The sequence below is a fragment of the Hemibagrus wyckioides genome, linkage group LG07, assembly GCF_019097595.1.
Source record: "Hemibagrus wyckioides isolate EC202008001 linkage group LG07, SWU_Hwy_1.0, whole genome shotgun sequence".
Taxonomy (NCBI): Eukaryota; Metazoa; Chordata; class Actinopteri; order Siluriformes; family Bagridae; genus Hemibagrus; species Hemibagrus wyckioides.
Genome location: NC_080716.1, coordinates 2,158,966 through 2,184,502, shown reverse-complemented (window position 1 = coordinate 2,184,502; position 25,537 = coordinate 2,158,966). Strand labels below are relative to the sequence as shown.

General features: G+C 36.2%; 1 protein-coding gene across 1 annotated transcript in view; it reads left to right on the top strand.

The window, feature by feature from the left end:
- brinp3b (bone morphogenetic protein/retinoic acid inducible neural-specific 3b) overlaps nucleotides 1-25,313 on the top strand; it is a 34,732-nt gene extending 9,419 nt beyond the window's left edge. The window contains exons 3-7 of the mRNA XM_058393907.1: nucleotides 181-365; nucleotides 16,852-16,957; nucleotides 17,668-17,904; nucleotides 19,481-19,703; nucleotides 22,353-25,313. Of these exons, the coding sequence (XP_058249890.1) occupies nucleotides 181-365; nucleotides 16,852-16,957; nucleotides 17,668-17,904; nucleotides 19,481-19,703; nucleotides 22,353-23,466 (1,865 nt within the window). The 3' untranslated portion in view covers nucleotides 23,467-25,313. The remainder of the gene's footprint in view (nucleotides 1-180; nucleotides 366-16,851; nucleotides 16,958-17,667; nucleotides 17,905-19,480; nucleotides 19,704-22,352) is intronic.
- The last annotated feature ends 224 nt before the right edge of the window (nucleotides 25,314-25,537 follow it).

Genomic DNA, 25,537 nt, shown 5'->3' with positions numbered 1-25,537 from the left:
CCAGGACTCCAGCTTTCACTGTGGTCTACTGATTACTTCATCTTGTTGCTTCTCTGTAGTCTATCCACTAAACACTAGTGGATGAAGACATGGTGGTCAGGCAAAAAAGAGAGAGTAAGAGTCAGTGATCAAGTGCTCAATGGTGTGTGAACTAACAGTTCTCACTTCTGTCTCACCCAGGCGAGGAATCCTTGACCATTTTCGTGGATAAGAGGAAGCTAAGCGAAGCTCCTTCGAGCAGAGGCGCCGCTAACGGCACTCTGACACTCGAGGCCCTCCATCACCTCGCTGCCTCCTACTTCATTGACAGAGACAGCACACTGAGGAAACTGCACCACCTCCAGATCGCCTCAGCGGCCATCAAGGTACGAACCTGGACTACCTCATGCACCTGTGGTCGGAGGTCAAAGTAACTGGACTCAGGCTTTAACCTTTAACGCTCTATTCAGCTCTGATAAACCAGTATTACATTTTTATTCAGAAAATACATGAATCAATTAATAATCACGTTAATGTTACAAATGAATCAAACAAACAAAAAAATCAATCAATTAATATATTAAACTGTTTTTATTTTAATCTTAAATATATGTGAATATATGAAAAAGAAATCCCACTCGTCTGTGCAAAAGTTTGTTCACCCTTAGACCAAACTTTTAACTTAATGTCATAAATGAACAATATTGCATCCTCTTTCTAAATTAATGAAGTAAGAAAGTCTAAAATAAATCAACAAAAAACATTATTTATGATATTTGTAAAAAATAAATAAAATAAATATTTATAAATAAAAATAATAATAAAAATAATTTATAAAAGTAAAAATTATATGGAAATATGATCTTCTAGATCCATCCTTTTTCATCTTTTTCTTTTTTTTTTAGTAGATTCATCTTTTTTTTTTCTACCACAACAAACATACAGTCATGTGAAAAAATGAGGACACCCCATGAATGCCTATATTGAAACAGTAATATAACTAAACAAAAAAACAAAACAAAGAAAAGTCTTTTTTTTAATTATCTGTAAAAAATGTAATTAAAAAAAAATCCAATTTCTTGTGAGGAAAAATTAAGGACACCCCCACATTTATTTGTACTTAAAATGAATAAAATAACCTACAGGTGTATCACGTGAGGTGCAAATGATTAGAACATTGTTACAGATCATTGTGAAGGAGGCTTGCCTTATTTTAAACTTCAGACATTTAGCTTAGTTTGCTCTTAATTGTTGAAGTGAGAGGTATCACCATGGTGAGATCCAGAGAGCTTTCTAAGACCTTCAGAAAGAAGATTGTTGATGCTTATGAGTCTGGTAAGGGATCTAACAGATCTCAAAAGAATTTGTAATCAGCCATTCCACTGTCCAGAAAATCATTTACAAGTGGAGAACATTTAAAACAACTGCCAACATGGCCAGGTCAGGCCGTCCAAGCAAATTCACCCCAAGAGCAGACCCCAAGATGCTTAAAGACATTTCCAAAAACCCTCAGATATCATCACGGGACCTACAGCAAGCTGTTGCTACAGTTTATGCCAAAGTGCATGAATCTACATGAATCTATGAGACTACACAACTTTAATTATTATGGGAGGTGTGCAAGAAGGAAACCTTTGCTGTCTAAGAAAAACATGAGGGCAAGACTGAAGTTTCCCAAAGAACACAGAGACAGAGGCCAAGACTTCTGGAATAATGCTGTGCTTTGGACAGATATGTCTAAAATTGAATTATTTGGACACCATAACAGGGCATGTTTGGCGTAAACCAAATACATTTCAGCAAATGAACCTCATACCACCTGTGAAACATGGAGGTGGACGTGTTATGGTTTGGGGATGCTTTGCTGCAGCAGGACCTGGCCGGCTCACCATCATAGACCCCATTATGAATTCTACCATGTATCAGAACCATGTGCTTGAGGAACATGTAAGACCATCTGTCAAAGAAAATTGAAAGCTAAAGTGGAACTGGACCTTGCAACATGACAATGACCCAAGACATACCAGTAAATCCAGCAAGGACTGGCTGAAAAGTAAAAAATGGAGAATTCTGGAATGTCCAAGTCAAAGTCCAGATCTAAATCCTACTGAGATCCTGTGGGGTGATTTGAAACGGACTGTGCGTGCAAGAAACCCCCCCAAACATCACACAGCTGTTGGGGGGGGCACTAGGGCATAGGGTGTCCATACTTTTTCCCTCAGGTGAAATACTCATTTTTGTTGATTTCTTTTGTTTAATAAGTGAAAACTAAGTGATATGTTGTTGTTTACATGCAATTACACCATCTACAGGTACACATTTAAACAAGATCAGAAATTGGCATGTTGACATCTTAATAAAGAACTGAATATTTAATGGGGTTTTTCACATGAATATTTGTGTCATATATTGTGTTCTTAAGAAAAAATAGAGCTGCCGTGAGGGGGGGGGGCACAAACTTTTGCACTTTACCGTATGGTTTATTTTGATGGTAACTGATATGACGATGATATACATTGGGTATTTCTAAAAATAAATAATAATAATAAGAAGAAGATATATATAATAATAATAATAAGAAGAAGAAGAAGAAATGTAGAGTGTGTGGTGCAGGCAGTAAATTGCTAAGCGGACACAGCTGCATGATGGAACTTTGCATACTTTTTTGCATATAATGGGTGATATTTTGAGGTGAGTGCGAAACGTACGCATAATTATGAGCACGCTAACCTTGGGGAGTTCATTTTTGTTTGGATAAACACATTAGGCAGAGATTCAGATCTCTCTCTCTCTCTCTCTCTTTCTCTCTCCCTTTCTCGCTCTCTTTCACTGTATTTCAGCTGAATAGTCCTATATTTATTACAGCAGTCTCCATTTCCCTTCATGCCATAACTACTTTGATTACAGTAATCTAACTCGGAGTGTGAAGCACGTGCGTCCGTTTCACAACTGAAATAGATTAATGCACGTGTCGAGCCTCGCTCCGGGGTGCAGCACGTGACCTGTCTTACCGCGTCATGATAAGTCGTGTTTTGAATCGTTTTCTGTCATGATAAAGGAGAAAAAGGGAAAAAAAAATAAAAATCTGGCTTGGCGTGTGTGAAGTGTAAAAAATAAAGGTGTCGAGATTGTAGCGATTGAAATTTGTGTGCGCTTCTCCGCTGTGGGTTTAGATTGTTGGCATTTAGTTTGTGATGTTTTTATTCTGAGTAACGGATGAAACGGTAAATAGTGTGTACTGTAGTTGCTTGATCACCAAGAGAATCCCAGCAATGCCACAATCGTCCTACAGAGCAAAACTACTATAGAGGGCAGATAGCGCTTTCATTCATGGCTGCTACCCTGCACAGTGATTCCGAAAAAATAAGATCGGCAGAATTAGGAAGTAAGTACAGAAGCCCAGAGAGGCCATGTGATATTATTTTTTTTGCTTTTGTTTTCTCGTCATCGCGACTTAATTTTTTCGTGATCTCGAGATAACAAAAGTTGTTTTCTCGTGATCACGACATAATCAGAACCGCGGTGAAGTTAGTTTGATATTCGGACATTAGACAGACATTCGGAAGCGCTAGTTTAGGGACCGTCGACAAATTTCTGTACGACTGAAATGTGGTACTTGTTACTTCACTGACTACGTTCCCCAGTTATTCTAATTTCTTCTTAAATATACATATGGCATGCGGCATTGCAAACAGCATTTGTTTATTTATAAATAAAAATTGAATTAATCGATAGTATTAATTATGTATCGTGTGAATTAATTTGCTATCATTCATTTATTTTTTAATAAAAAAAACTATTTCTTCAATAGCTTCTAGGTCATGTGACCCTGTGACCCAAATCTAGTACCACAATAATCTAATTGGACACCTTCATAGGGTACACCTCTTTGTTATTCCAAAAATGTCTTCTTTTATTTTTATTTTTAAAAAAAACCCACTATTTTTTAATAGCATCTAGGTCATGTGACCCTGTGACCCCAAACTAGTACTAAAATAATCTACTTGGACACCTCCACACGGTACACCTCTTCTTATCCCAAAAAATGTCTTCACTGATTTTTATTCATTTGTTTATTAATTTATACTTATATAAATAAACAAGTCATTTTTATCACGATTTTTATTGTTATTACACAATAGGCTTCTTAAACACACAAGCAGCATTTCCATATTTTTTTTTCTGGCTGTTTGAAGCTGTAAAGTGCCACACTGGACCTGTTGAGATAATTTGAAATATTTCATATATATATATATAGTGACGCTCTCGCTCAGGAAAGACGAGACCAGTAGGGGGCAGTCGTGTTTCATGTACATTGAAATCGATCAACATAACGTGGCGCTGCGGAGAGCAATTGGCGTATGATATCAAAGTACCACAAAAGCTATTTAAAAGCATTATCCATTATTTTAGTACTAGTTTTGGGTCACAGGGCCACATGACGTAGAAGCTATTAAAGAAATAGTGTTTTTTTTAAAATAAAAATTAAAATAAAAATAAAAGAAGACATTTTTGGAATAACAAAGAGGTGTACCCTGTGGAGGTGTCCAAGTAGATTATTGTGGTACTAGATTTGGGTCACAGGGTCACATGACCTAGAAGCTATTGAAGAAATTGTGTTTTTTTATTAAAAAATAAATGAATGATAGCAAATTAATTCACATGATACATAATTAATACTATCAGTTTATTCAATTTTTATTTATAAATAAACAAATGCTGTTTGCAATGCCGCATGCCATATGTATATTTAAGAAGAAATTAGAATAACTGGGGAACGTAGTCAGTGAAGTAACAAGTACCACATTTCAGTCGTACACAAAATTTGTCGACGGTCCCTAAACTAGCGCTTCCGAATGTCTGTCTAATGTCCGAATATCAAACTAACTTCACCGTGGTTCTGATTATGTTATCAACTTTTGTTATCTCGAGATCACAAGAAAATTAAGTCGTGATCACGAGAAAACAAAGGCAAAAAAAATATCACATGGCCTCTCTGGCCTTCCGTAAGTAAGAAGAAGGTGGAAAACAAAATAAATTAAAAAATACTAAATAAAATCTAAAATATATAAAACCATATAAAATTATTACATCAGCAAGTTATTCAGTCAACAAATGACTGAATAATAGAAAATGTTTGCTTTTTATTCATTCGTTTATTTATTCACCTATTTGTTTATTTATTCAACCATTTTCCTATTTCTTTCTTTCTTTCCCTGCTTATTTATTAATCCAGCATTTCTATAGTTATCGATCTGTCTGTTTGTTTATTTGTTCTATTAACATTTCTCTGTTTATTTAATTAGTTTAAATATTTATTTGTTCAAACCTTTCCGTATTTATTTATTCAGCTAGTTAGTTAGTTACTTCCCTGCTTTTCGTCCAGAATTTTTCTATTTATTTATCTGTATGTCTATTTGGTTATTTATTTACACAATTTTTTACACTTACGTTTGTATTGAAATCAAAGCCTATAAATTATTGTAGTGTATTTGTTTATTAATTTATCAACACTTTCTTTTTTTTTTTACATTTCTATATTTATTTACCTGTCTGTTTGTTTGTTTATATGTTCTATTAACATTTCTCTGTTTATTTAATTACCAGTGTTTTTTTTATTTATTTGTTCAACATTTCCCTATTTATTTATTTATTTATTTATTTATTTAGTGAGTTAGTTCCCTGCTTTTTTATCCCTGCTTTGTTCTATTAACATTTCTCTGTTTATTTAATTACCAGTGTTTTTTTTATTTATTTGTTCAACATTTCCCTATTTATTTATTTATTTATTTATTTATTTATTTATTTATTTATTTATTTATTTATTTATTTATTTATTTATCTGTCTGTTTGTCTGTCTGTCTGTTAATTTATGCATTTATTTACACAATTCTTTTGTAATATAGCTGAGGTGTTAAGGATTAAAGAATCTCGCTCAAGGTTCCAACTGAATTTTTCTATTTATCTGTTTGTTTGCTTATTTATTTATATACAAGCTTATGACTTGCTGTAGTGTAGCTGAGGTGCTGAGGATTAAAGAATCTCGCTCAAGGCTACATGGGCAAGTCGTGGGCTTTGACCTCACAGCCTTGTGAGAACCTGAGCAAGCTAGCTAGCGAGCGTGTCCTTTCCCTATAAGTCATGATTATTAGTTAAGCAAATGTTTCCCCTCGGTCGTAACCAAGGCCATTTCTCAAGGTGTTCGGACCCAGAACGATTTAAAAGCAAAGTATATTTGACTCAGGTAAAGACTTTCCCAATATTTCCATGTTAATGAGGACAAAAGAGCAGCGGCACCTTCAGCCGAACCATCCATCATAATGACGGATGATGCCGGCTCACTTATCCGTGCCGTGAGTAATTCCGCTCGAGATCATCCACAACCTATGTCCCGAAAAACAAGTCTGTGGATGTTAAATGTGTCTCTTTCCAAGTTTTGAACTCAGGTGAAGAGATTCCTCATAGCAGACTAATACATTCTGATTGGTCTTCATTAGAGCCACAGATGGTGCCACTAAGACCGAGCAGGTCTGCTGTTATAAATGTCTCGGGCACGAGCAGTCGCTTGTCAGCGTAGAAAAATGGGCCTCATATGTTTTATGTCACATGGATTGAGATATGATCATTTTCATCGTAGCCTGGAGATAGAAGAAATGTCATGAGAGGGAAAAAAACGAGAATATATATATATATATATATATATATATATATATATATATATATATATATATATATATATATGTATATATATATATATAAATCCTAGAATGTAATATGAGAATATTAAACAAAAACCCAACAACGTTTAAAACACCTGAGGACGCCTGCATTAGCAGGATTAGCTTCCGGAAAAGTTTCTTAAGACCATATGATGGGAAGAGAGTTCTGGATGAGTTCCAACCCCGCGGCCTCGGACGTGCCATTAACAGGATCGGATAGCTGAGATGAGCAGATGTTTACACCTGAGCCCTCGATGATCATTTATTAAAAACGCAGCATGGTGCGCTCTTATAGGAAAATAATCAACTTGGGAATTTTAGGGGGAAATTTAAAAAAAGCTTGACCACTAATCAAACCCTGTGTACAGACGTGTATGTGCTATATAAATATTTTTCTTTTAAATTAACAGCCAATACCCAAGAGGTATCTGTATTGAACTTTTAAAATGGAACAAATATCTGCCGAGGGCATTTATCTGTGCTGAGAAATGATCTCAGGTGGGTTTTGTGTTGTTTCTCAGAAGGTCATGTGACTGTCTGCATCTCTGTATTACATCCAGAATCGATGCCTCGCAATTTTCACAGTTTAAAAAAATAATTACTCATCTGACTGTGTGGCTTACAGTACCAGCTGTAACGCTTTTCCAGGCTTCATCCAGATGCTTTAAAGTGGGCCTGAAAAGGGCTGTTTGAAGAAACAGCTGGAGAATTCCTGTTTCTAGGGGTTTTTGTTCGGTGGTTGTTGTTTTGTTTTTTTTGGTTTGTCTTTGCTTTATTTTTTAAATGAAGATAAAACACTTTTTTTTCACTTTTTTTTTTTTTACAAATGAAGATAAAATACAATTTTGTATGTTTTTTATTATATATATATATATATATATAAATAAAGATAAAATGTAATTTTTTACATTCTTGTTTTCTTGTTTTTTTTACAAATGATGATAAAAAATTTTTTTTACTTTTTTGTTTGTTTGTTTTTTACAAATGAAGACAAAATACTTTTTTTACTTTCTTTGTTTTTTTTTTTACAAATGAGGATAAAATACCAGTTTATTACTTTCTTTTTTTTTTTAACGAAGATAAGATACCATTTTTTACTTTCTTTGTTTTCTTCTTTTTTTTTTTTTTACAAATGAAGATGAAATAAAATTTTATACTTTGTTTTTGGGGTCTTTTTTTCACCCAAACCAGCAATTTTTATCGATTACAGATCTGATTTAGAAAGTTTGGGTGTTCTAAATATGTAACAAAGATTCCTGTTAATACTAATAACTATAACATAAACTAGGGTAGCAGCTGTGATTTTTTAGTATATTTATTTAATACATTTTTGCCCCGCAATTTTGGATCTCCTTCTTGTTTTAAAATGGAATGAAAGGAAAACAGCCTCCACTCAAACAACCACAGTTTTAATCCATGTGAACCATGTACCAGTTTCCTGCGGTATGTAAGAGATTGTATATCTCTTTGTTATCCATTACCACAGGAAAAAAAAATGAACAAAGAACCTTTAACAAAAACGAAAACAAAGAGCTGAGTGTTTTTTATCTGTAGCTGAAAAATCAATTCCTTTATGTAACTACCTTTTTTATGTCCAGTGTCTGATAGAGCTGTTTTAATATAATACTTCTGACCATTTCGAACTGAAATGTAGCAATCAGCATTCTTTTTTTTTAAGTTTTCATGTCCCTTAAATGCTGACAGTGCCACGTTAGCTAGCTAGCAAATAGGAAAATAGCTGACTAGCTGATGAGTTAAGCAGTGTTTAGGGAAGAGTTGATTAAACAAGCTTCAGTGTCATCATTTCAGCTTAATACTGCCCTCGTTATTCTGTTATCAAGTTCACAGTCGTTGCCAGAATGCCATGTTCTTGGCAGAAGTTCCTGGCAGCATTCATTCCAAAAAAAATTGCCACGTGCAGATTTAAAACAAAGCGGAAGCACAGGCGGGGTCTTTGTGTAGGAGGAGGTGATGGTGGATTCCACCCTGGCCTTTTGTAGAGTCCAAAACCCAATGCACTTTTAACTTCCTAGGTTGTGTGTTAACAAAAAAAGAAAGTGAATGGCTCAGCTGGAGTAGTTTTAGATGTAGGTTTAAGGAAAATTGTGGGATTCTTGAATAGGATTGACTTTTTAATCCTGAGCACTATAGAACGTTTTAATTGGCTATTTAGCTTCTAGCTTCTCATGCATTATAAACATTAGCTAGCTGACGTACGTTAGCTAGGGATATTTGTGGATTGAGGAGGGTTTCGATTTTGAGATTTGAAATGAAAGTATGTCTTTATTTAGATTTGAAGGTTTGAGCTGTTTGGAGATTTTGAGACTTAGATTTTAAGATATGTTTATAGTTGAACATTTTGGGACCTTAATGCTTTAATGTTTTGATATATTTTCAGATTTTATTCCGCATGTGTACAGCTGTGAAAGAAAAGTTTCTTATTTAAGTTTTATTTTTATTTTGAGCTTTTAACTGTGAGTTTAATATTTTCACATTTTGTGATTTTAATATTTAAAGGTTTTGGGACGTTTTAAGGATTTAAAGATTCTAAGATTATTTCTTATTTCTAAGAACATTTTAGGATTTTGATATTTTAAGATTTTTATTCCGCATGTGTACAGCTGTGAAAGAAAAGTTTCTTATTTAAGTTTTATTTTTATTTTGAGCTTTTAACTGTGAGAGTTTAATATTTTCACATTTTGTGATTTTAATATTTAAAGGTTTTGGGACTTTTTAAGGATTTAAAGATTCTAAGATTATTTCTTATTTCTAAGAACATTTTAGGATTTTGATATTTTAAGATTTTTATTCCGCATGTGTACAGCTGTGAAAGAAAATTAAGTTTTTTTATTTAAGTTTTATTTTTATTTTGAGCTTTTAACTGTGAGAGTTTAATATTTTCACATTTTGTGATTTTAATATTTAAAGGTTTTGGGACTTTTTAAGGATTTAAAGATTCTAAGATTATTTCTTATTTCTAAGAACATTTTAGGATTTTGATATTTTAAGATTTTTATTCCGCATGTGTTCAGCTGTGAAAGAAAATTAAGTTTTTTTATTTAAGTTTTATTTTTATTTTGAGCTTTTAACTGTGGGTTTAATATTTTCACATTTTGTGATTTTAATATTTAAAGGTTTTGGGACTTTTTAAGGATTTAAAGATTCTAAGATTATTTCTTATTTCTAAGAACATTTTAGGATTTTGATATTTTAAGATTTTTATTCCGCATGTGTACAGCTGTGAAAGAAAATTAATTTTTTTATTTAAGTTTTATTTTTATTTTGAGCTTTTAACTGTGGGTTTAATATTTTCACATTTTGTGATTTTAATATTTAAAGGTTTTGGGACGTTTTAAGGATTTAAAGATTCTAAGATTATTTCTTATTTCTAAGAACATTTTAGGATTTTGATATTTTAAGATTTTTATTCCGCATGTGTTCAGCTGTGAAAGAAAATTAAGTTTTTTTATTTAAGTTTTATTTTTATTTTGAGCTTTTAACTGTGGGTTTAATATTTTCACATTTTGTGATTTTAATATTTAAAGGTTTTGGGACGTTTTAAGGATTTAAAGATTCTAAGATTATTTCTTATTTCTAAGAACATTTTAGGATTTTGATATTTTAAGATTTTTATTCTGCTTGTGTACAGCTGTAAATACATCACATATTTATTTAGATTTTAAGGCTTTGAGCTTTAAAACGTTTAAAGAATGTAGTGTAATATTTTGAGGTCTTACTCTTTCAGTATTTTGAGATTTTAGGATTTTGAGACTTTAAATGTTTAAAGATTTTGAGTTTTTAATATTTAAAGGTTTTGAGATTCTAAGATGTTGTAGTTTAATATTTTGAGATTTTAAATGTTTAAAGATTTTGAGATTTAAAGATTCAAAGATGTTTATATGGTTGAATATTTGGAGATCTTAATCTTTTAAGATTTTGGGATTTTAGGATTATAAGACTTTATTCTGCTTGTGTACAGCTGTAAATAAAGTAAGTTTTTGTTTTCTGTCTTTCTTAATCCTTCATAATCGAAGATCAGTACAAGTTGACTGTCAAGAACAACACACAGGCTAAGAGCTGCCGTATTCACTCACGTAGCATCGTCACGTGTTATCGCTAGTCATTTTTTTCATCTTGTCATTCCTTGTTTTTCCGTTTGCGGCGCAAATTTGCATAACATAGAGTCATATGCCATCTAGAGCTAGACAGAATAACATTTGGATCTTTTTTTTTTTCTAGTAAAAGAGCACAGCATGAATTTCAATATCAAGCCAAATGAACCCAAAAGCCTCTCTAAGCACTGAAATCCTTGAGCGTTTTCATTTTCTTCCTCTTTCAGTAATAAATCCCCCACTACCTCTTGAGCTACAACAGAGCCGTATTCCACAGACTAATGACTAATGCCCTTCATTAATTTCCACTTAATTCCAGTACGTTTGATCAATGTTTCGTTTCACAATTCGCACCTCGCACTCACCTCTCCAATGTTTCATTCAGTCTTCCCGACGTTGGCACTTCATATTCTCCAGGTTTGATTTGTATTTTCCTGCTTCATTTATTCTCAGCCATCTGTATTATATACCAAGCCGTATGTCAAACGCTTGACCTGTCGAAACTTAAGTGCTTTTTAACGACGTGCGTATTGCGATCGGAATTCGGAAATTGAAAAGAAACTATACATATATAGTCTTATGTAGATATATCTTCATTGTTATTATATCTCAGAGTTCGGTTCATCTGCCACGTTAGAATACGGAGGACAGCGACAGTGCAAAAGTTTGTACCCCCAACTTTGAAAAACATATCCATTTTACAATTTAATGACAAAAAAAATGAGGCCAATCTCAAGAAAACAGCTTGAAAAAAGCCCCTGACTGGCTAAGAACGATGTCAGAGATGTCAGGAGGAATGAAAAAGGAGAGCGGAATATATTTAAACTGAGAGCATCCGAAAACTGTTGAGAGAATATGAAAGAAAAAAAAGGAGATGGCAAGCAGAGTATACTTACACATTCTGAAAGAAAAATGTAAACTTCTGATGGTTTTTTTTTGGGGGGGGGGTTTTGCCAATATGTTATTAATATTTTAACATATACTAGCCATAAGGGTAGATTTATGTGTGTTGAAGGCAGCATGATTTTTAGACATTAAACTGTATATATCGTAAGAACAAAAAACATTTGACTCCCAGCTTAGTAGTAGATAACATTTCTATTGGAAACAAAGAAAGTAAAGCTGATCAAATATTATCGCAGCTTTTTTTTTTTATGAATAGCTGCCAGATTTCCATCCCCACCATCTCAAAAACTGCTCAAAAGGAAAAAAAGGAGGAAATTATGTTTTTATAGATAAATGTTCACTGCTAAGTAAATATTTAAACAATCTTCACATCAATCAAACAATCTTTGCAATGTAAAAGGTTCTGTGTATCAAACAAACATCCTCTTTACTAAACCTTTCCATTTGTTTGCCACAGCATATGTTCGTTAGATTTAACTCGGAGTTCTTTGCTTTAAAACAACATCTGGTGGGGCGGGTGATGAGTATTTTATAATTTAGACCAAAAGAAACACTTTTTTTTTTTTTCATTTTTAGCTGCAGATATCTAATTGAAAACGTGCTTCTTTCAGGTACTGAAATTGATACTTAATTTTTTAGAGTGATTTTTTTTTTTTCAGGTACTGAATTTTTTAAGAGTGCTTTTTTCAGTTATTGAATTTTTGCATGCATTTTTTCAGGTGCTGAATTTTTTTTGAGTTCTCATTTATTCAGGTACTGAATTTTTTTAGAGTGCTTTTTTCTGATAGTGAATATTTTAGCATGCTTTTTTCAGGTACTGATTTTTTTTTTTTTTTTTTTTTTTATCAGAGTGCCCATATTTTCAGGTACTGAATTTTTTTTATAGTGCTTTTTTCAGGTACTGTTTTTTTCCCCAATGGCTTTTGGATTATCGCCGAAAAATAAGCCAGAAAAGTGTACAATTCCTCCACATTTTGAAGACATCTATTATGCATCTTAAAGCCTAAATACAATCAGAATCTTTGACCCATAGCCCCACTTAGCGACTGCTTCGAAATTGCCTTTTCGAAAGCTTAAAAAAACCTGAGGATTTACTGATGTGTTTAGTTTCGTAGAGTAAGACGTGAAAATATCTTCAGATTTGATCACACATTTTTTAAAAAAAAAAAAAAACCCATTGACTTAATGATAATGGAAAACATCTTAGGATTAAATTTTGGGCCACTTTAGTAGAACGGTAGAATATGCTTTTATACATCTACTGCAAACCTGATGGAATAAAAAGCACCTGTTTCGAACCTGTTCATCTCTCCATGATTTATCCCCCTCGTACACAGACGTGTAAGGCATTCTCAAAATCCCAAGCTTCAACTCACACATTGTTGCGACAACAGAAATGCAAATGAGCAGGTGCCGAGAACTTTTGAACAAAGCACGACTTCCAGGTTTCATTAATCAGTCCAGGGAAATCCAATTTACACCCTCGCTTCCTCTATTACCCTGAAAATCCAGATTCCTATATGAGCGCTGATGAGGTTGAGGTTAATGGGAAATTAAGGCTGAGGTACGTATCATTTGTTAAATGTTATCGCAATATTATTGGCCTTTGGGATACCGATAAAGAGAAGGCTGCGATATGTAATGAAGTGGGTAATGAAGTCTTTTATTACGCATGCTGATCAACTTGATCAACCTCAGAGTGGAATTTTGAGGATTGAGAACCAAGGAACTGGTGGCTGGTAGCTGAGATTGTGGGTTTTATTATCGCCACACTGACGACGCAGTCTGTCATCGTGACTGATGTCATTAACGTAAAAGAGACTGAACAGCGATAAAGGGATTGAGGGCTTTTTTTCTTCAGGAAACTAGTGACCATCAGTCAGTGGTGCCGGAGATACATCGCTAACCTCAACAAAGCTTATGCTAATGCTAAAGTCTGTTGTACATAAGAATCGTCTAACAATAATTGTCTAAAAAAAATTCCGTTTGAATACACAGAATCCCAGAAGTAAAGCTAGTCATGGGTCAAATATAGAGTTGTGACCTGAATTATATGACCAAAAGCATTTCAAGAAGATTATCAGAAGATCCAGATGAGACAATGCTGGAAAATCTGTTGGAAGAACAAGGGAATTAATTTACATTTGACCTGCAGCTGGAAAACACAGCAGCACTGTCTGTTTGAGTCACTTAGAAGACACGCTACTGATCAATGGGGAATGCTAGCTAGTTAGCAACTTGGATATAAGAGCTAGCAGTCTTTACTAGGTAAACCAGTCAGCACCTTCCTCTCACAAACAAATCTTTCTTTTGAGATGTTAGCATACAAAAAAAAGCCCTGTGTATAATATGCTAGAAATGTAACTTACGTAATTGTTAGCCAGATAAAGCAACAACGACAACAACAAAAGCAAACTTGAAGCACAAAACTTGTCTTGGGTAATATTTGAGAGGCTGACTAAATTTGATTTCTGGTCTTTTTAGCATCAGATTCTTAACCTCTACTTTGCTAACAAATTTGTAAACAGCGCGAGAATAAGACTTAAATCTTTTCAGCTGCGTCGTGTATTCACTATGTATTCATCATGGCAGTTTGTATTTTGACAGCTAATTGTTAGCATAGTGATTATCATATCCTGCTAACCAACAGATGTAAAGATGAGAATGAGACTCCGGTATAATCTGTGTGGTGCTACGTACACTTCGTTTTAACCACAGAGGTATGTGCTACGTGATTCGCATTCAGCGATAATCAGCGAGTGTTTAGCTTGCTAACATTTAGCTGTTAGCTGTAGCTAATGTTTTTCTACATTGCTTTGCGAGACTTTCTTATACTTTTTCTTTCATACTTGTGGCAAATATAAGAGTTTTTATGTATATTTTCTACTTTGCTTGTGAAGACTGAAGAATTTGAAGCTACTTCATGTTTTAGCGCTTTAGAGAATTAACTTTAGTATAACTTTGAGATATAATCCTTTATTTTAAAGCTCGCCAACACCACAGAACACTTTCACAGGTAAATTATGTGAGAATGAGACTCAAATGTAATCTGTTTGGTGCTACATTTTTACCACAGCAGTTTGCGCTGTTACACCCAGTGATTAGCATTCAGCTAGTTTCTAAAGTGCAAGAAAATTAGCTAGCTAGCTACTCTAGTTTGGCTGTTGTTACCTTCTTAGATACTTAGCTAATGTTTTCCTACTTTTTTGGTTTAGTGAAGAATTTGAAGCTGTGCTTTACATTTTAGCGTGTCCGACTTTTACCTGAGGAAAAAAATATCAGGGAGTTTTAGCGCTTCATGGAGAGTTAAAGTCTGTGTAACTTTGAGATTTAATCCTCCATATTAAAGCTTGCCAAGTCTACAGAACACCTTTTTTGTGGAATGATGTTTGGAATTTTAATGTGAATTTGCATGTCCTTTGTTTGCATGTGCCAAGGACTGCAGTTTTCATATTGTGTGTGTGTGTGTGTGTGTTTCAGGTGGTAAAACATCACCTCACAGCACCAATAAAAGAGTGCGGTGTGTGTGTTATAGCTGTTTTTCTCTGTCTCAAACACACACAGGCTCAAAAATACTTGCTGTTGTTTTGTCCTTGCGAGTGTTTTGTCAAAATAATACAACTTTTCTTTCAGTATATTTATGATCCTTTTAACCTTTTTATCTGTTTGCAGAAGCCAAACAAAAAATCTATTTATTGATTTAGATTTCCTTCAGACTGTTTTTTTTTTTTTTTGTCCTTGTGACTTCTTGTCTTTGATTTCTGATTAAGATTTTACTCTGATTTATATATTTAGTTATTTATTTATTTTCACTCCGAGGGATTTTAGTCAGGACCGTATCATTTTAAATGTGTTTTTTGTTTTGATCGTTTTTTTTTTTTCTTTATTCGGATGTTTTTCTTCGAATCGTCACGCGGAACGGATTTATTTCCTTACGCCGTTGCAGCATCGTGTCGTTAAATCAGCGGGTAACTGAAGTCAAAATGATAAACTCTCATGAAGCCGTAGTTCTCTTTTTTTAATGCCATCGATTCGAGGAAGGGAAATAAAGCGAGACTCTATCGCACGCTCGTCTGCGGCGCCGCGTTTGCTCATTAAAACAGCGACAATAGAGTTAGCGATGTAATCATCCCCTGCCTTTAACAAGCAACGATGGCTGCTGGTGATATTAAATATCTAATATCAATGGAACTGCGTATGAATTCTGTGCAGGGAGTCAGATGATTGAAGAAAAAGAAGAAGATTACATTCGACAAACAAGAATTTATTTTTACGAGAGCTGTGATGTCATCAGCCTGTAAATGTCATTCCATCCCCCCACCTTCTGTTAATGCATGTTTAGATAAATTGACTGTTCAACCTTCTGACCAGTCAGATTTGAGAATTCTGGGACTATTTGCATATCCTGATGCTCCCACCGCCATGCCTCTCTCCAGGTTCTTGGATGATTGAGGTGCAGTCGATTGCTTATGAGTAGTTCCTGCTGCTTTCATGTCATCCTGCACCTCCTTTTGAGTGCCTTCTTACATTCATTTTCATTTTCGAGTTTTTTGTGGAATTTTCCAGGAACAGGTTTTCGGATCCAGGAATGTTTTATGCGATGTTTAAGTTCATTGCTCAGGCTCTGGATCTATTTCCATCCATTTTGTCCTAGCGAACTCACCTTCGCCATGCGGTCTTCTTAATTACCGGCAACGTACTTTATAATGACACCTTAAACCTTCTTACTGGATTTATATATCTTGAACTTTTATATATATACGCTTATAGTATAGTTTATAATTCTAAAATTCTAATATAATGTCTAAATAATTTTTACTGAAATTTTATTTTGTAAATTGCTTTAAACAATAGACTTTCAGCTTAACAGGAATTTAAAAGTTCAGAATAAAAATGATAAATATTAATATTTTCATGTATATTTATCTCTATTTTTTCATTCTTTTCTTCATACCTTTTTGTTTTAATTTACAAATGTATATTAAAAAAAGGTCTATATATTTATTTCCCGTTTCTGTGTAATAACAAAAAAAAGCATAAAATATAATAAGAATATTATTCATTTGAATGTTTATATTTATATGTTTATATTTAATTTGTTTTTTTTGTAGTCTGAATAAATATTTGACTTTCAGGTAACCGAGACGAGGACCGGCCCACTCGGGTGTAGCAATTATGACAACCTCGACTCCGTCAGCTCCGTTTTGGTCCACAGCCCTGAGAACAGAATTCAGCTCCAAGGTAAAGCACCTGAATGCTATCAGCTCTGAAAATCACTGCTGCAGATGTCACCTGTTTATGAATTCCATGCTGTGGTGACTCTATCCACCTTGTGAACCTTCAGGGTCCGTTCGCTTAGTATATAGAATATACGCGGCATAATGATGTCAGGCTGAAACTCATTAAAAGTTCTTAATAGAGGCGTAGGATGGATTTGACCGGTGTCTTATAGATGGCACTAGTGCCACAACTGCAGTTGTAGGAAATCCGACCAATCAGAATGTAGAAACTAAATGTTCTTTTGAGTGCTCCTTGTTCAGGGTCTCCACAGTGGGTCATTTGGTCAGCATATTATAATTTGGCACAAGTTTTACCCCAGATGCCCTTCCTGACACACCCCCTCTAGGCTTGGGACCAGCACTGAGAGTCTCTGGCATTTTAGCAGACACTCTTATCCAGAGCGACTTACATTTTATACAACTGAACAATTAAGGGTTAAGGGCCTTGCTCAGGGACACAGCAGTGGCAGCTTGGTATACCTGGGATTCAAACTCAGAACCTTTCAATCAGCACTCCAACACCTTAAACACTAAGCTACCACATCCTCTTCAGTGCCTGGGTTACCTCCCTGCCTGGGAATAAAACCCGTGCTGCATCAATGAGAGTGCAGGATCCTGCCTTTTGACCACCATGAGTCAAGAACTCACAACTAAATACATTTCTTATCTCAGGCCTCCAGGTTCTTTTGCCAGAGTACCTCAGGAGTCGGTTCGTCCAAGCGGCTCTGAGTTACATCGGATGTAACAGTGAAGGCCAGTTCACGTGCCGGGACAACGACTGCTGGTGCCAGTGTAGTGACGGGCATCCGCAGTGCAACTGCCCCTACGCCAGCCTCCGAGCACAACACAGCAACCTGGAGCACATCAACGAAGCCTGGGATCAGGCCAACCAGGAGTTTGAGCAATCAGGTGGATGCACCCTTCTAAACAAAACATATTCTTGTGTACACATTTAATTTAATTACCACACAGGCATGTTCGGTTTAGGATTGGAAAGATTTGGCAGCAGTAAACAAGCTGCATTTCTGTTTTTAGTAACTGACTAATACCAACGGGTACTGAGTAACACCTGTTTATAAATTCCATGGGGGGTTGGGGGGGCAGAATAGACGGATGGCGATGGTGTTTTTGTATCGTCACCTGCAGACGTTTTTGTTAAATTTCTCAAATATACATATATATCAGAACTTTTGGCACCCTTCCAACTAGGAACATTCACACATATTTCTAGGCACTTGTTTGATGTCAGGTTTCAGGCGTAACATAATTGGTCAAGCAGTGTGTGTTTACAAAGTTTTTATATTTGCCTTTCTGGAAAGTTCGCCTGTTCTGCCATAAACATAGCAAGATATTTGTAAACAAGCTGCAGATGGTCTGTCATACAATGGGACAAAATATAAGCAGAAACCAGAAGCGCGTCGATTGATGCATTAAAGCGACATTAGGCGCTGAACACAAACGTCTGCGAGGCAAAATATACCGATGACACCAACACATCATCTCCAAATCAATTTGTAATAGGTGTTTTTATTCCGACTCCAGGAAGCAAAATTACATACAGCTGTGAAACTAATCTAGAAAAAAAAAGAAGAAGAAATCAGCTCCGAAGCGTCTCCCGGCTTCCTGAGCAGTAATTAAATCTAGAGTCCAGTCCGTCCTCGCGCTAGCCCTTATGTTCCATTAGAGTGAAAAATGACCCAAATTAAATGTGTACCAAAAGTGGAACAAAGCTACAAATTATTCTTCTGAGATTTTGATACTTTATAATTAACACAGTTGTTTCACTGTAATATTTTAATGAATTTCATTTTGGAACCTGGCAGGATGTTTAAAAAAGTTGACTGAAACTAAAAGGTCATTTCCTTTAATCATTGATTTTCACCTCCATCTGTTCACACACACACACATGCTCACACACACTCTCACACACACACACACACACACTCTCACACACACACATACTCTCTCACACAGACTTAGACAGATACACACTCACACACACACAAACACTCATACTCTCTCACACAGACTCAGACAGACACAGACTCCCACACTCTCACACACACTCATACTCTCTCACACAGACTCAGACACACACACTCTCACACACACACACACTCTCACACACACACACACTCTCACACACACACATACTCTCTCACACAGACTTAGACAGATACACACTCACACACACACAAACACTCATACTCTCTCACACAGACTCAGACAGACACAGACTCACACACTCTCACACACACTCATACTCTCTCACACAGACTCAGACACACACACTCTCACACACACACATACTCTCTCACACAGACTTAGACAGATACACACTCACACACACACTCATACTCTCTCACACAGACTCAGACACACACACACACACACACACCTGCTTCATTCTACTTCCATCAGAATGGAAATGAAATAAGGATAACGCTTGTTATCATCCCTTTGGCATTTACATTGTTGTGTGCAGATGAGTTCCAGGCTTTCATGGTCCAATTGTCGACACACGCAGCCCTGAATTCATCATCGGTGTGGCGCTTGTGGAGGAGCGATGTGGCTCTGCTGAAGCGCTACAGGAAGTTGGAGAGCGAAACCGTTTCCCTCCTCAATAAAGCGCAGGAAAACGCCGCTAAACTCTTCCGCCTCAGCCGGAGGTGTCGCTCGCAACCCAAAATAATCCTGCCAAGAGAAAGGTAAAATAAATAATAACAATAATTATACATTTTATTTCCATAAAATTAACACTTGATAATAAAATAGTTCATATTTCATTTGCTGAATGAAAAAAATGAGATGCTTGGCACACTAGCTAAGAAGGAAATAAAGAAAGTAAAATAATTTAAATTGGCCAAACGATGTTTTTTTTTTTGGTCAAATCTGTCAATCATCAGATTTATCATAGCAGTGACCTGAAGGGACTCGAGCAGCCGGAAAAAAACATATTTTATTACGTTTACAGACGAAGAAAACATTATCAAACTGCCTTTCTTAACCATTTGTCACTTTGTTCTTAAGCAAAAATAAAATTTTTGCGTAAACAGTAACGTTTTATCTTTCATCTCTGTCTTTGAAATTCGAAACCAAATGATTTCCTGTTCACGATGTTCTCACTAGCTAGTGAACTAGATTGAATGTTGTTTTCAATGTCTTGTTTTTGTTTTGTTTTGTTGAAGCACAGAATTAGGGGACGTTCCGTTCTAGAAACTAAAATCGTCAACGAAATCCTTCTAACCAGTCAGATTTGAGGATCTGACAAGCCGCCATTTTGTATTTTGCGTTTTGTTTTCCGAAATCTTTAGATTTTTGGCGTTTTTCCTACACGAATGATTACATTCCTCTTTTACCACCTGCATGCTTTCGAGTTCTGAGCAGAAGTGTTTAAAGCCAGGTGAGAACACAGGGTCAGTGTTCACGGATTTCTGTTTTCACGTCAACATCCGTAATTGCGATTGTTTAGTTGTTGTCGGTGTAATTATGCAAAATAAGACGTGAAAGTTTTTAACATCAGGCCCGACATCCAAACAGTCTCCTCCAGTCAGGGCATCAACCTCCACACCAGTTAGCCGTGTTGCAAAGCATAATGGATGGGACTGGAAATTTAGTTAGCATGCAGTTATGAAAAGGAGCATGAGAGGAGAATGATTATAATCATTAGGATAAAGTATGTGATGATTTTAAAGTGTCGCTCTGCGGCAGAGTCGCTTTTACTCTCCTGGCTTCATTCGCAAAACCTTTAGAAATGAATGCAGTATTTTAAAAATTTTTGATTTTTATATTAAGATTTTATTTTTAAAAAATTCATTATGAATGTTGATGGATTGTAAATAATTGATATAGATCACTACTAAACAGCTGGTATTGTTCTGATTGATTTGATTTTGTTAAAGGGGGAAAAAAGTTTCTTGTTGAAGAAAATGTTAATTCAATGTTCAATTCATAAATAATACAAAAAAATCCCTAGGAATTTTGGGGAAAAAAAAAAGTTATGACATCACAAGTTTAAACGTTGACCTATTAGTTCCTCAAGAGCTCTTGGTTGCTGTTGTAGAAAGGACATTATTCACATTTACATTATTTACTGTCCAGTGACACAAAAATGAGGATGAGGTTCCCCTCTCAAGGTTTCTTCCTCATGTCATCTCAGGGATTTTTTCCTCACCTTGGCCCCCTTAGGCTTGTTCATTAGGGATAAATGTTAGAGATAAATAGTAACATAACTTTAAACTTTATGATTTTTTTAATGATGACTTTGACATTGTTATAAGCGCTGTATATATACATTGAATTGAATTAAACGTTATTCCACCACAGTGCTGCTGAAAACTCTAATCTGATTGGTCAGAAGGCAAGAAGGCGCTGGTTTGTTTTCTATAGCTGACAACAGTAAGAAAATCGCAGGTTTAAACGAATACGGTATTGTTACTATGGTAACAGCTACACAATCTAAGACTAATAATAAACAAATGATATGATGTTATTTAACAAAGAGGAAAGAAAACCCATACGTGTTGATGTGGTGAAGTTTTCTGTCAGGAGAAGTTTAGAGTTTATGTAGCAGTTATGATATGTCTCCAGTACCAGTGCTTGGAAAGTCAGGAAAGTTTTGCATCTCATTATTGATTGCATCATTTCCTATAGGGTTGTGTTCCTTACTGCTGGAAAGACATTTCTGTTTTCTTAATAAAGCTTGGGATTTTGGGCTACATTTATTAGCAAGAAGGAGACTAGAAGTAAGTCCTTCTTGAGAGACAAGCTGCAACGTACATGAATAAAATTACAAAAACAGATGTTAACATGATCTCAAACCCAACATCCTGCCTCCTTTCCAGGACTTTAATATTACATGTTTGCCTAAATAAATCTAAAATTATTCTGTTCTCCTTCCTCTGTGGATTTTTTTTATCCTCGCCTTGAAAATTTCTAATTTGCAAACCTGATGTTCTCGGACAAATGTGCTCTTTTCTTTGTATATGAAATTAAACCAAGGTTCTTGGTAGTGAACTCAGGCCTTTGGACCCTACTGTGCATTTTCTCACTAATGACCATAATGTGTTATTCCACTTCTCCTGCAACCTTTAAAGCTATTAGTAGGCACAAGTGGGCTTTTTTAAAATTGTGCTTTTAAAGGCAGAATTTTTTTTTTTCTGCCTTTAATGCAAAACTATTATCACCGGTCCTGAAGGCAAACAGTTCACTTGCCATCTATTAGAATTGAGTCATTTGTTACTGCATTGTGTTTCAGGCTGCAATTTGCTCACATGCAATTATATAGTTGCTTATTCCTTGTTTATTTTTGTACTCCCCCGCTCTGTCCTTGTTTTGTTCATTTGTTTTGTCTCCAGGCGTCTCGGTTACTGGCTACAACGAGCCCTTTCCCTTCTGTACTGCACTGAAGCCGATAGTCCGGGAATCTACTCGGAGGTGACGCGGAGCTGCGTTTGCCCAGGTGGTCACCTGACCTGCCAGGGACTGATCCCTTGCTCCGTGGGCACTGGAAGCCGTTGTGCATCATGCTCTCTGGAAAATAGAACACGTTGCTCAAGCTGCAACAGCGGCTTTGCGCTGAGCCACGGATTGTGCCGCCCTGCGGCTCCAAGCCCCACAAAGCAGTACCTCAGCACCGAGACAGAAATGCACGACTCGGAGCTGCGCAATCTACTGGAGCAGCGCGACAGTCACTTAGCCTTATCCGCCATCTTTGTCAGCAGTGATGTCAAACTCAACACCTGGTTTGAACCTTCATGGAGAAAAAGGATGCTCCTGACTCTAAAGAGCAATAAATCCAAGTCAAGTCGAGTACACATGCTGCTAGGAATTACGGCGCAGATTTGTATGACCAAGAACTCCACCCTAGAGCCAACGCTCTCCGTTTCGGTCAACCCGTTCGGCGGGAGTCATTCGGAGAGCTGGACAATGCCAATGAACCAGAACGGATACCCCGATTGGGAGAAAGCGAGGTTAGACACAGCGACGGACTGCTACAACTGGACTTTGACGTTGGGAAACCGCTGGAAGAGCTTCTTCGAAACAGTCCATTTCTACCTGAGGAACAGAATCCAGAGCGACGGAGCTCAAGGGAACGAGACGGCGGAACCGGAGGCGGCGAACAGAAACGCCTCGCACCATGTCGGCTACATGAAAATGAACAACGTTCAGCTGTTCGGATACAGCGTGCACTTTGACCCGGAAGCCATTCGAGATTTGATCTTGCAGCTGGACTATCCATACACGCAGGGATCTCAGGACTCTGCGCTGCAGGAGTTGATTGAGATCCGATACCGGGTCAATCGTCTATCTCCTGCTGGAGCGACACCTCTGGACCTTTTCTCGTGTCTCCTTCGACACCGACTCAAACTCTCCACTTCGGAGGTGTCGCGAATTCTCATAGCGCTGCAGGCCTTCGGCGCCAAACACCGGTACTACACAGAGTACGAAGCGGTCAAACTTTGTAGCTAACAAGTAACATTCGAATCTATTTGTTATGATGGAATGTTGACACGTCTGATGTTTCGTTTGGTTTTTTAATTATTATTATTATAATAACAGAACTGCTGTTTTTTGGTGTTTGATATAGACATGTTTTACTCTTCATAGACATATTTGTATTCGATGTCTGACATAGATCAAAACGAAACCCGAAACACAAATGTCTGTTTTTTTTTCCAAAAAAAAAAAAAACCCAACCCAATCCCATCAATGATTGAAGTAAATAAAATGGGTAAAATCCTATTTTACAAGTGCCTTAAATGGTGTATAGCGACTTTAGCCAGCTCCACACCGCTGTGCTCATTGGTATGCATGGCTACTTTTCCTTTTCCACTGTTCTCTATAATCAAGAATTTAGTCACATAGGCAGTTCGAAATAATTTGCTTAATTTTTTCATTTCCACTGCACAGCAGGCCACAGCTGGAGAAATGTACACACTAAGATTAAGATTACTCCTTGAACAATCTCGTAGTGCTCTTAATATACTTTGGAGATCATTTTAACAAGCGACGACTCTGCATTCGGGTAAATAAATGTTCTGTCGATGATTGTTGAGTGTTGACTTTGAATCTGTCGTGCATATCGGACGTGACGATTTTGCACGATTTTTCCGTCAAGCTTCGTGGCAACATGTGGTCCTTTTCTCTTTTTTTCTTTAATCGTTCTCCTTGTATGCGAAACGTCTCTCGGGCGATTTGAGGTGTAGTGTTAAGCGCACATGGTGAGGACTTGATACAGAAATTGCACACATTTGTATTCAGGGATGGAGAAATTAAGTCCATTTTGTGTCGAGTGAAGGATCATTGTGTGGCACTTTGATGTATAAAATCTATCAAAAAACAAAACAGGAAAGAAGGAAGGAAGGAGTCTCTGGTGTTAGCTCTTGTGTCAGCACTTTGTAACAGTGAGGTTTTCCCCCACAGGAAAGTCTTCAGGACAAAGGTTACATGTTTTGTTTATTTGTTTGTTTGTTTGTTTGTTTCAAGCATTTTGTTTTCTTTCCATTGCAAGAGAACCTGATAAAGGAGCAAAGTATAGCTGCTAGACTGTAAACAAGTGCTAACCTGCTTAGCAGACGTTCCATTACCTTAAATGTAACTGTAAAAAGTTTCAAGTTGTGACGTTTAGTTTGTTAATAAAAGAACATTTGTAATCGTGGGCGAATTGCTGTTTTCTAAGCCAATTCCTACAGCAGTCATGCTTCAGAATTCTGTATTTTCATTCACACACACACACACACACACACACACAAAGATGTAAATCTAAGGACAAGGACAGTTCAAAAGGTAGATTTTCAGCAGTACATGTTGTGTAGAATTTAATTAAAATACCCTTACAGCTGAATGTTTTTAATAAAAACCCCAACAGATTTAAAGATGATTTGTTTGTGATATTGACAGCTTGATGAAAAAGTAGCAAAATCCGTCAGGGTTGGAAATGCATTCAGAAAATTCCGGAAGGCCGTTCTATTTCACACGGAGGACAACAAAGGAGACGCCCAGCGTCCTAATCGGAGCTGTGGCTTATCACGAGGATGAGGTTATGAATTGAATAAACCGCTCATAAACCGAGATAAGCCCAGGTTTGTGACAGTAACCGGGTTTAGTCCTTGTGCAGAATGAGAACGATCTTGTCGAACGAATACGAACCAAATACTGATCTATTTTCTTCCTACTCTATCTAAACACATACACACACACACTGTTCCCACTCAGTATTCACTCTGTACCAGTACCGCTGGCGCTGTTGTGTTTACAGCCGCTGCTTTCTGTCACTTTTTAGGAACACTTAATCAATCAGCAAGCCCTGTGTTTAATCTGGTGACGTCTCTGAGCGCTGCAGTATGCAGAATCACCTCTTTCCTCCTGTTCAAATATTTGCCCAACAACAGTTGCTGTTGTTTATCTAAAAGCTAATGGAACTATGCACAGCCTTCAAATATCAACTGGCTTAGTAACTAAGTAACTTCATTTTTCAGCAAAAGGTGCCAATATTTATGGTTAGGGTACAGCGTTTGGGTTTAGAGGGGGAAAAGCTTAT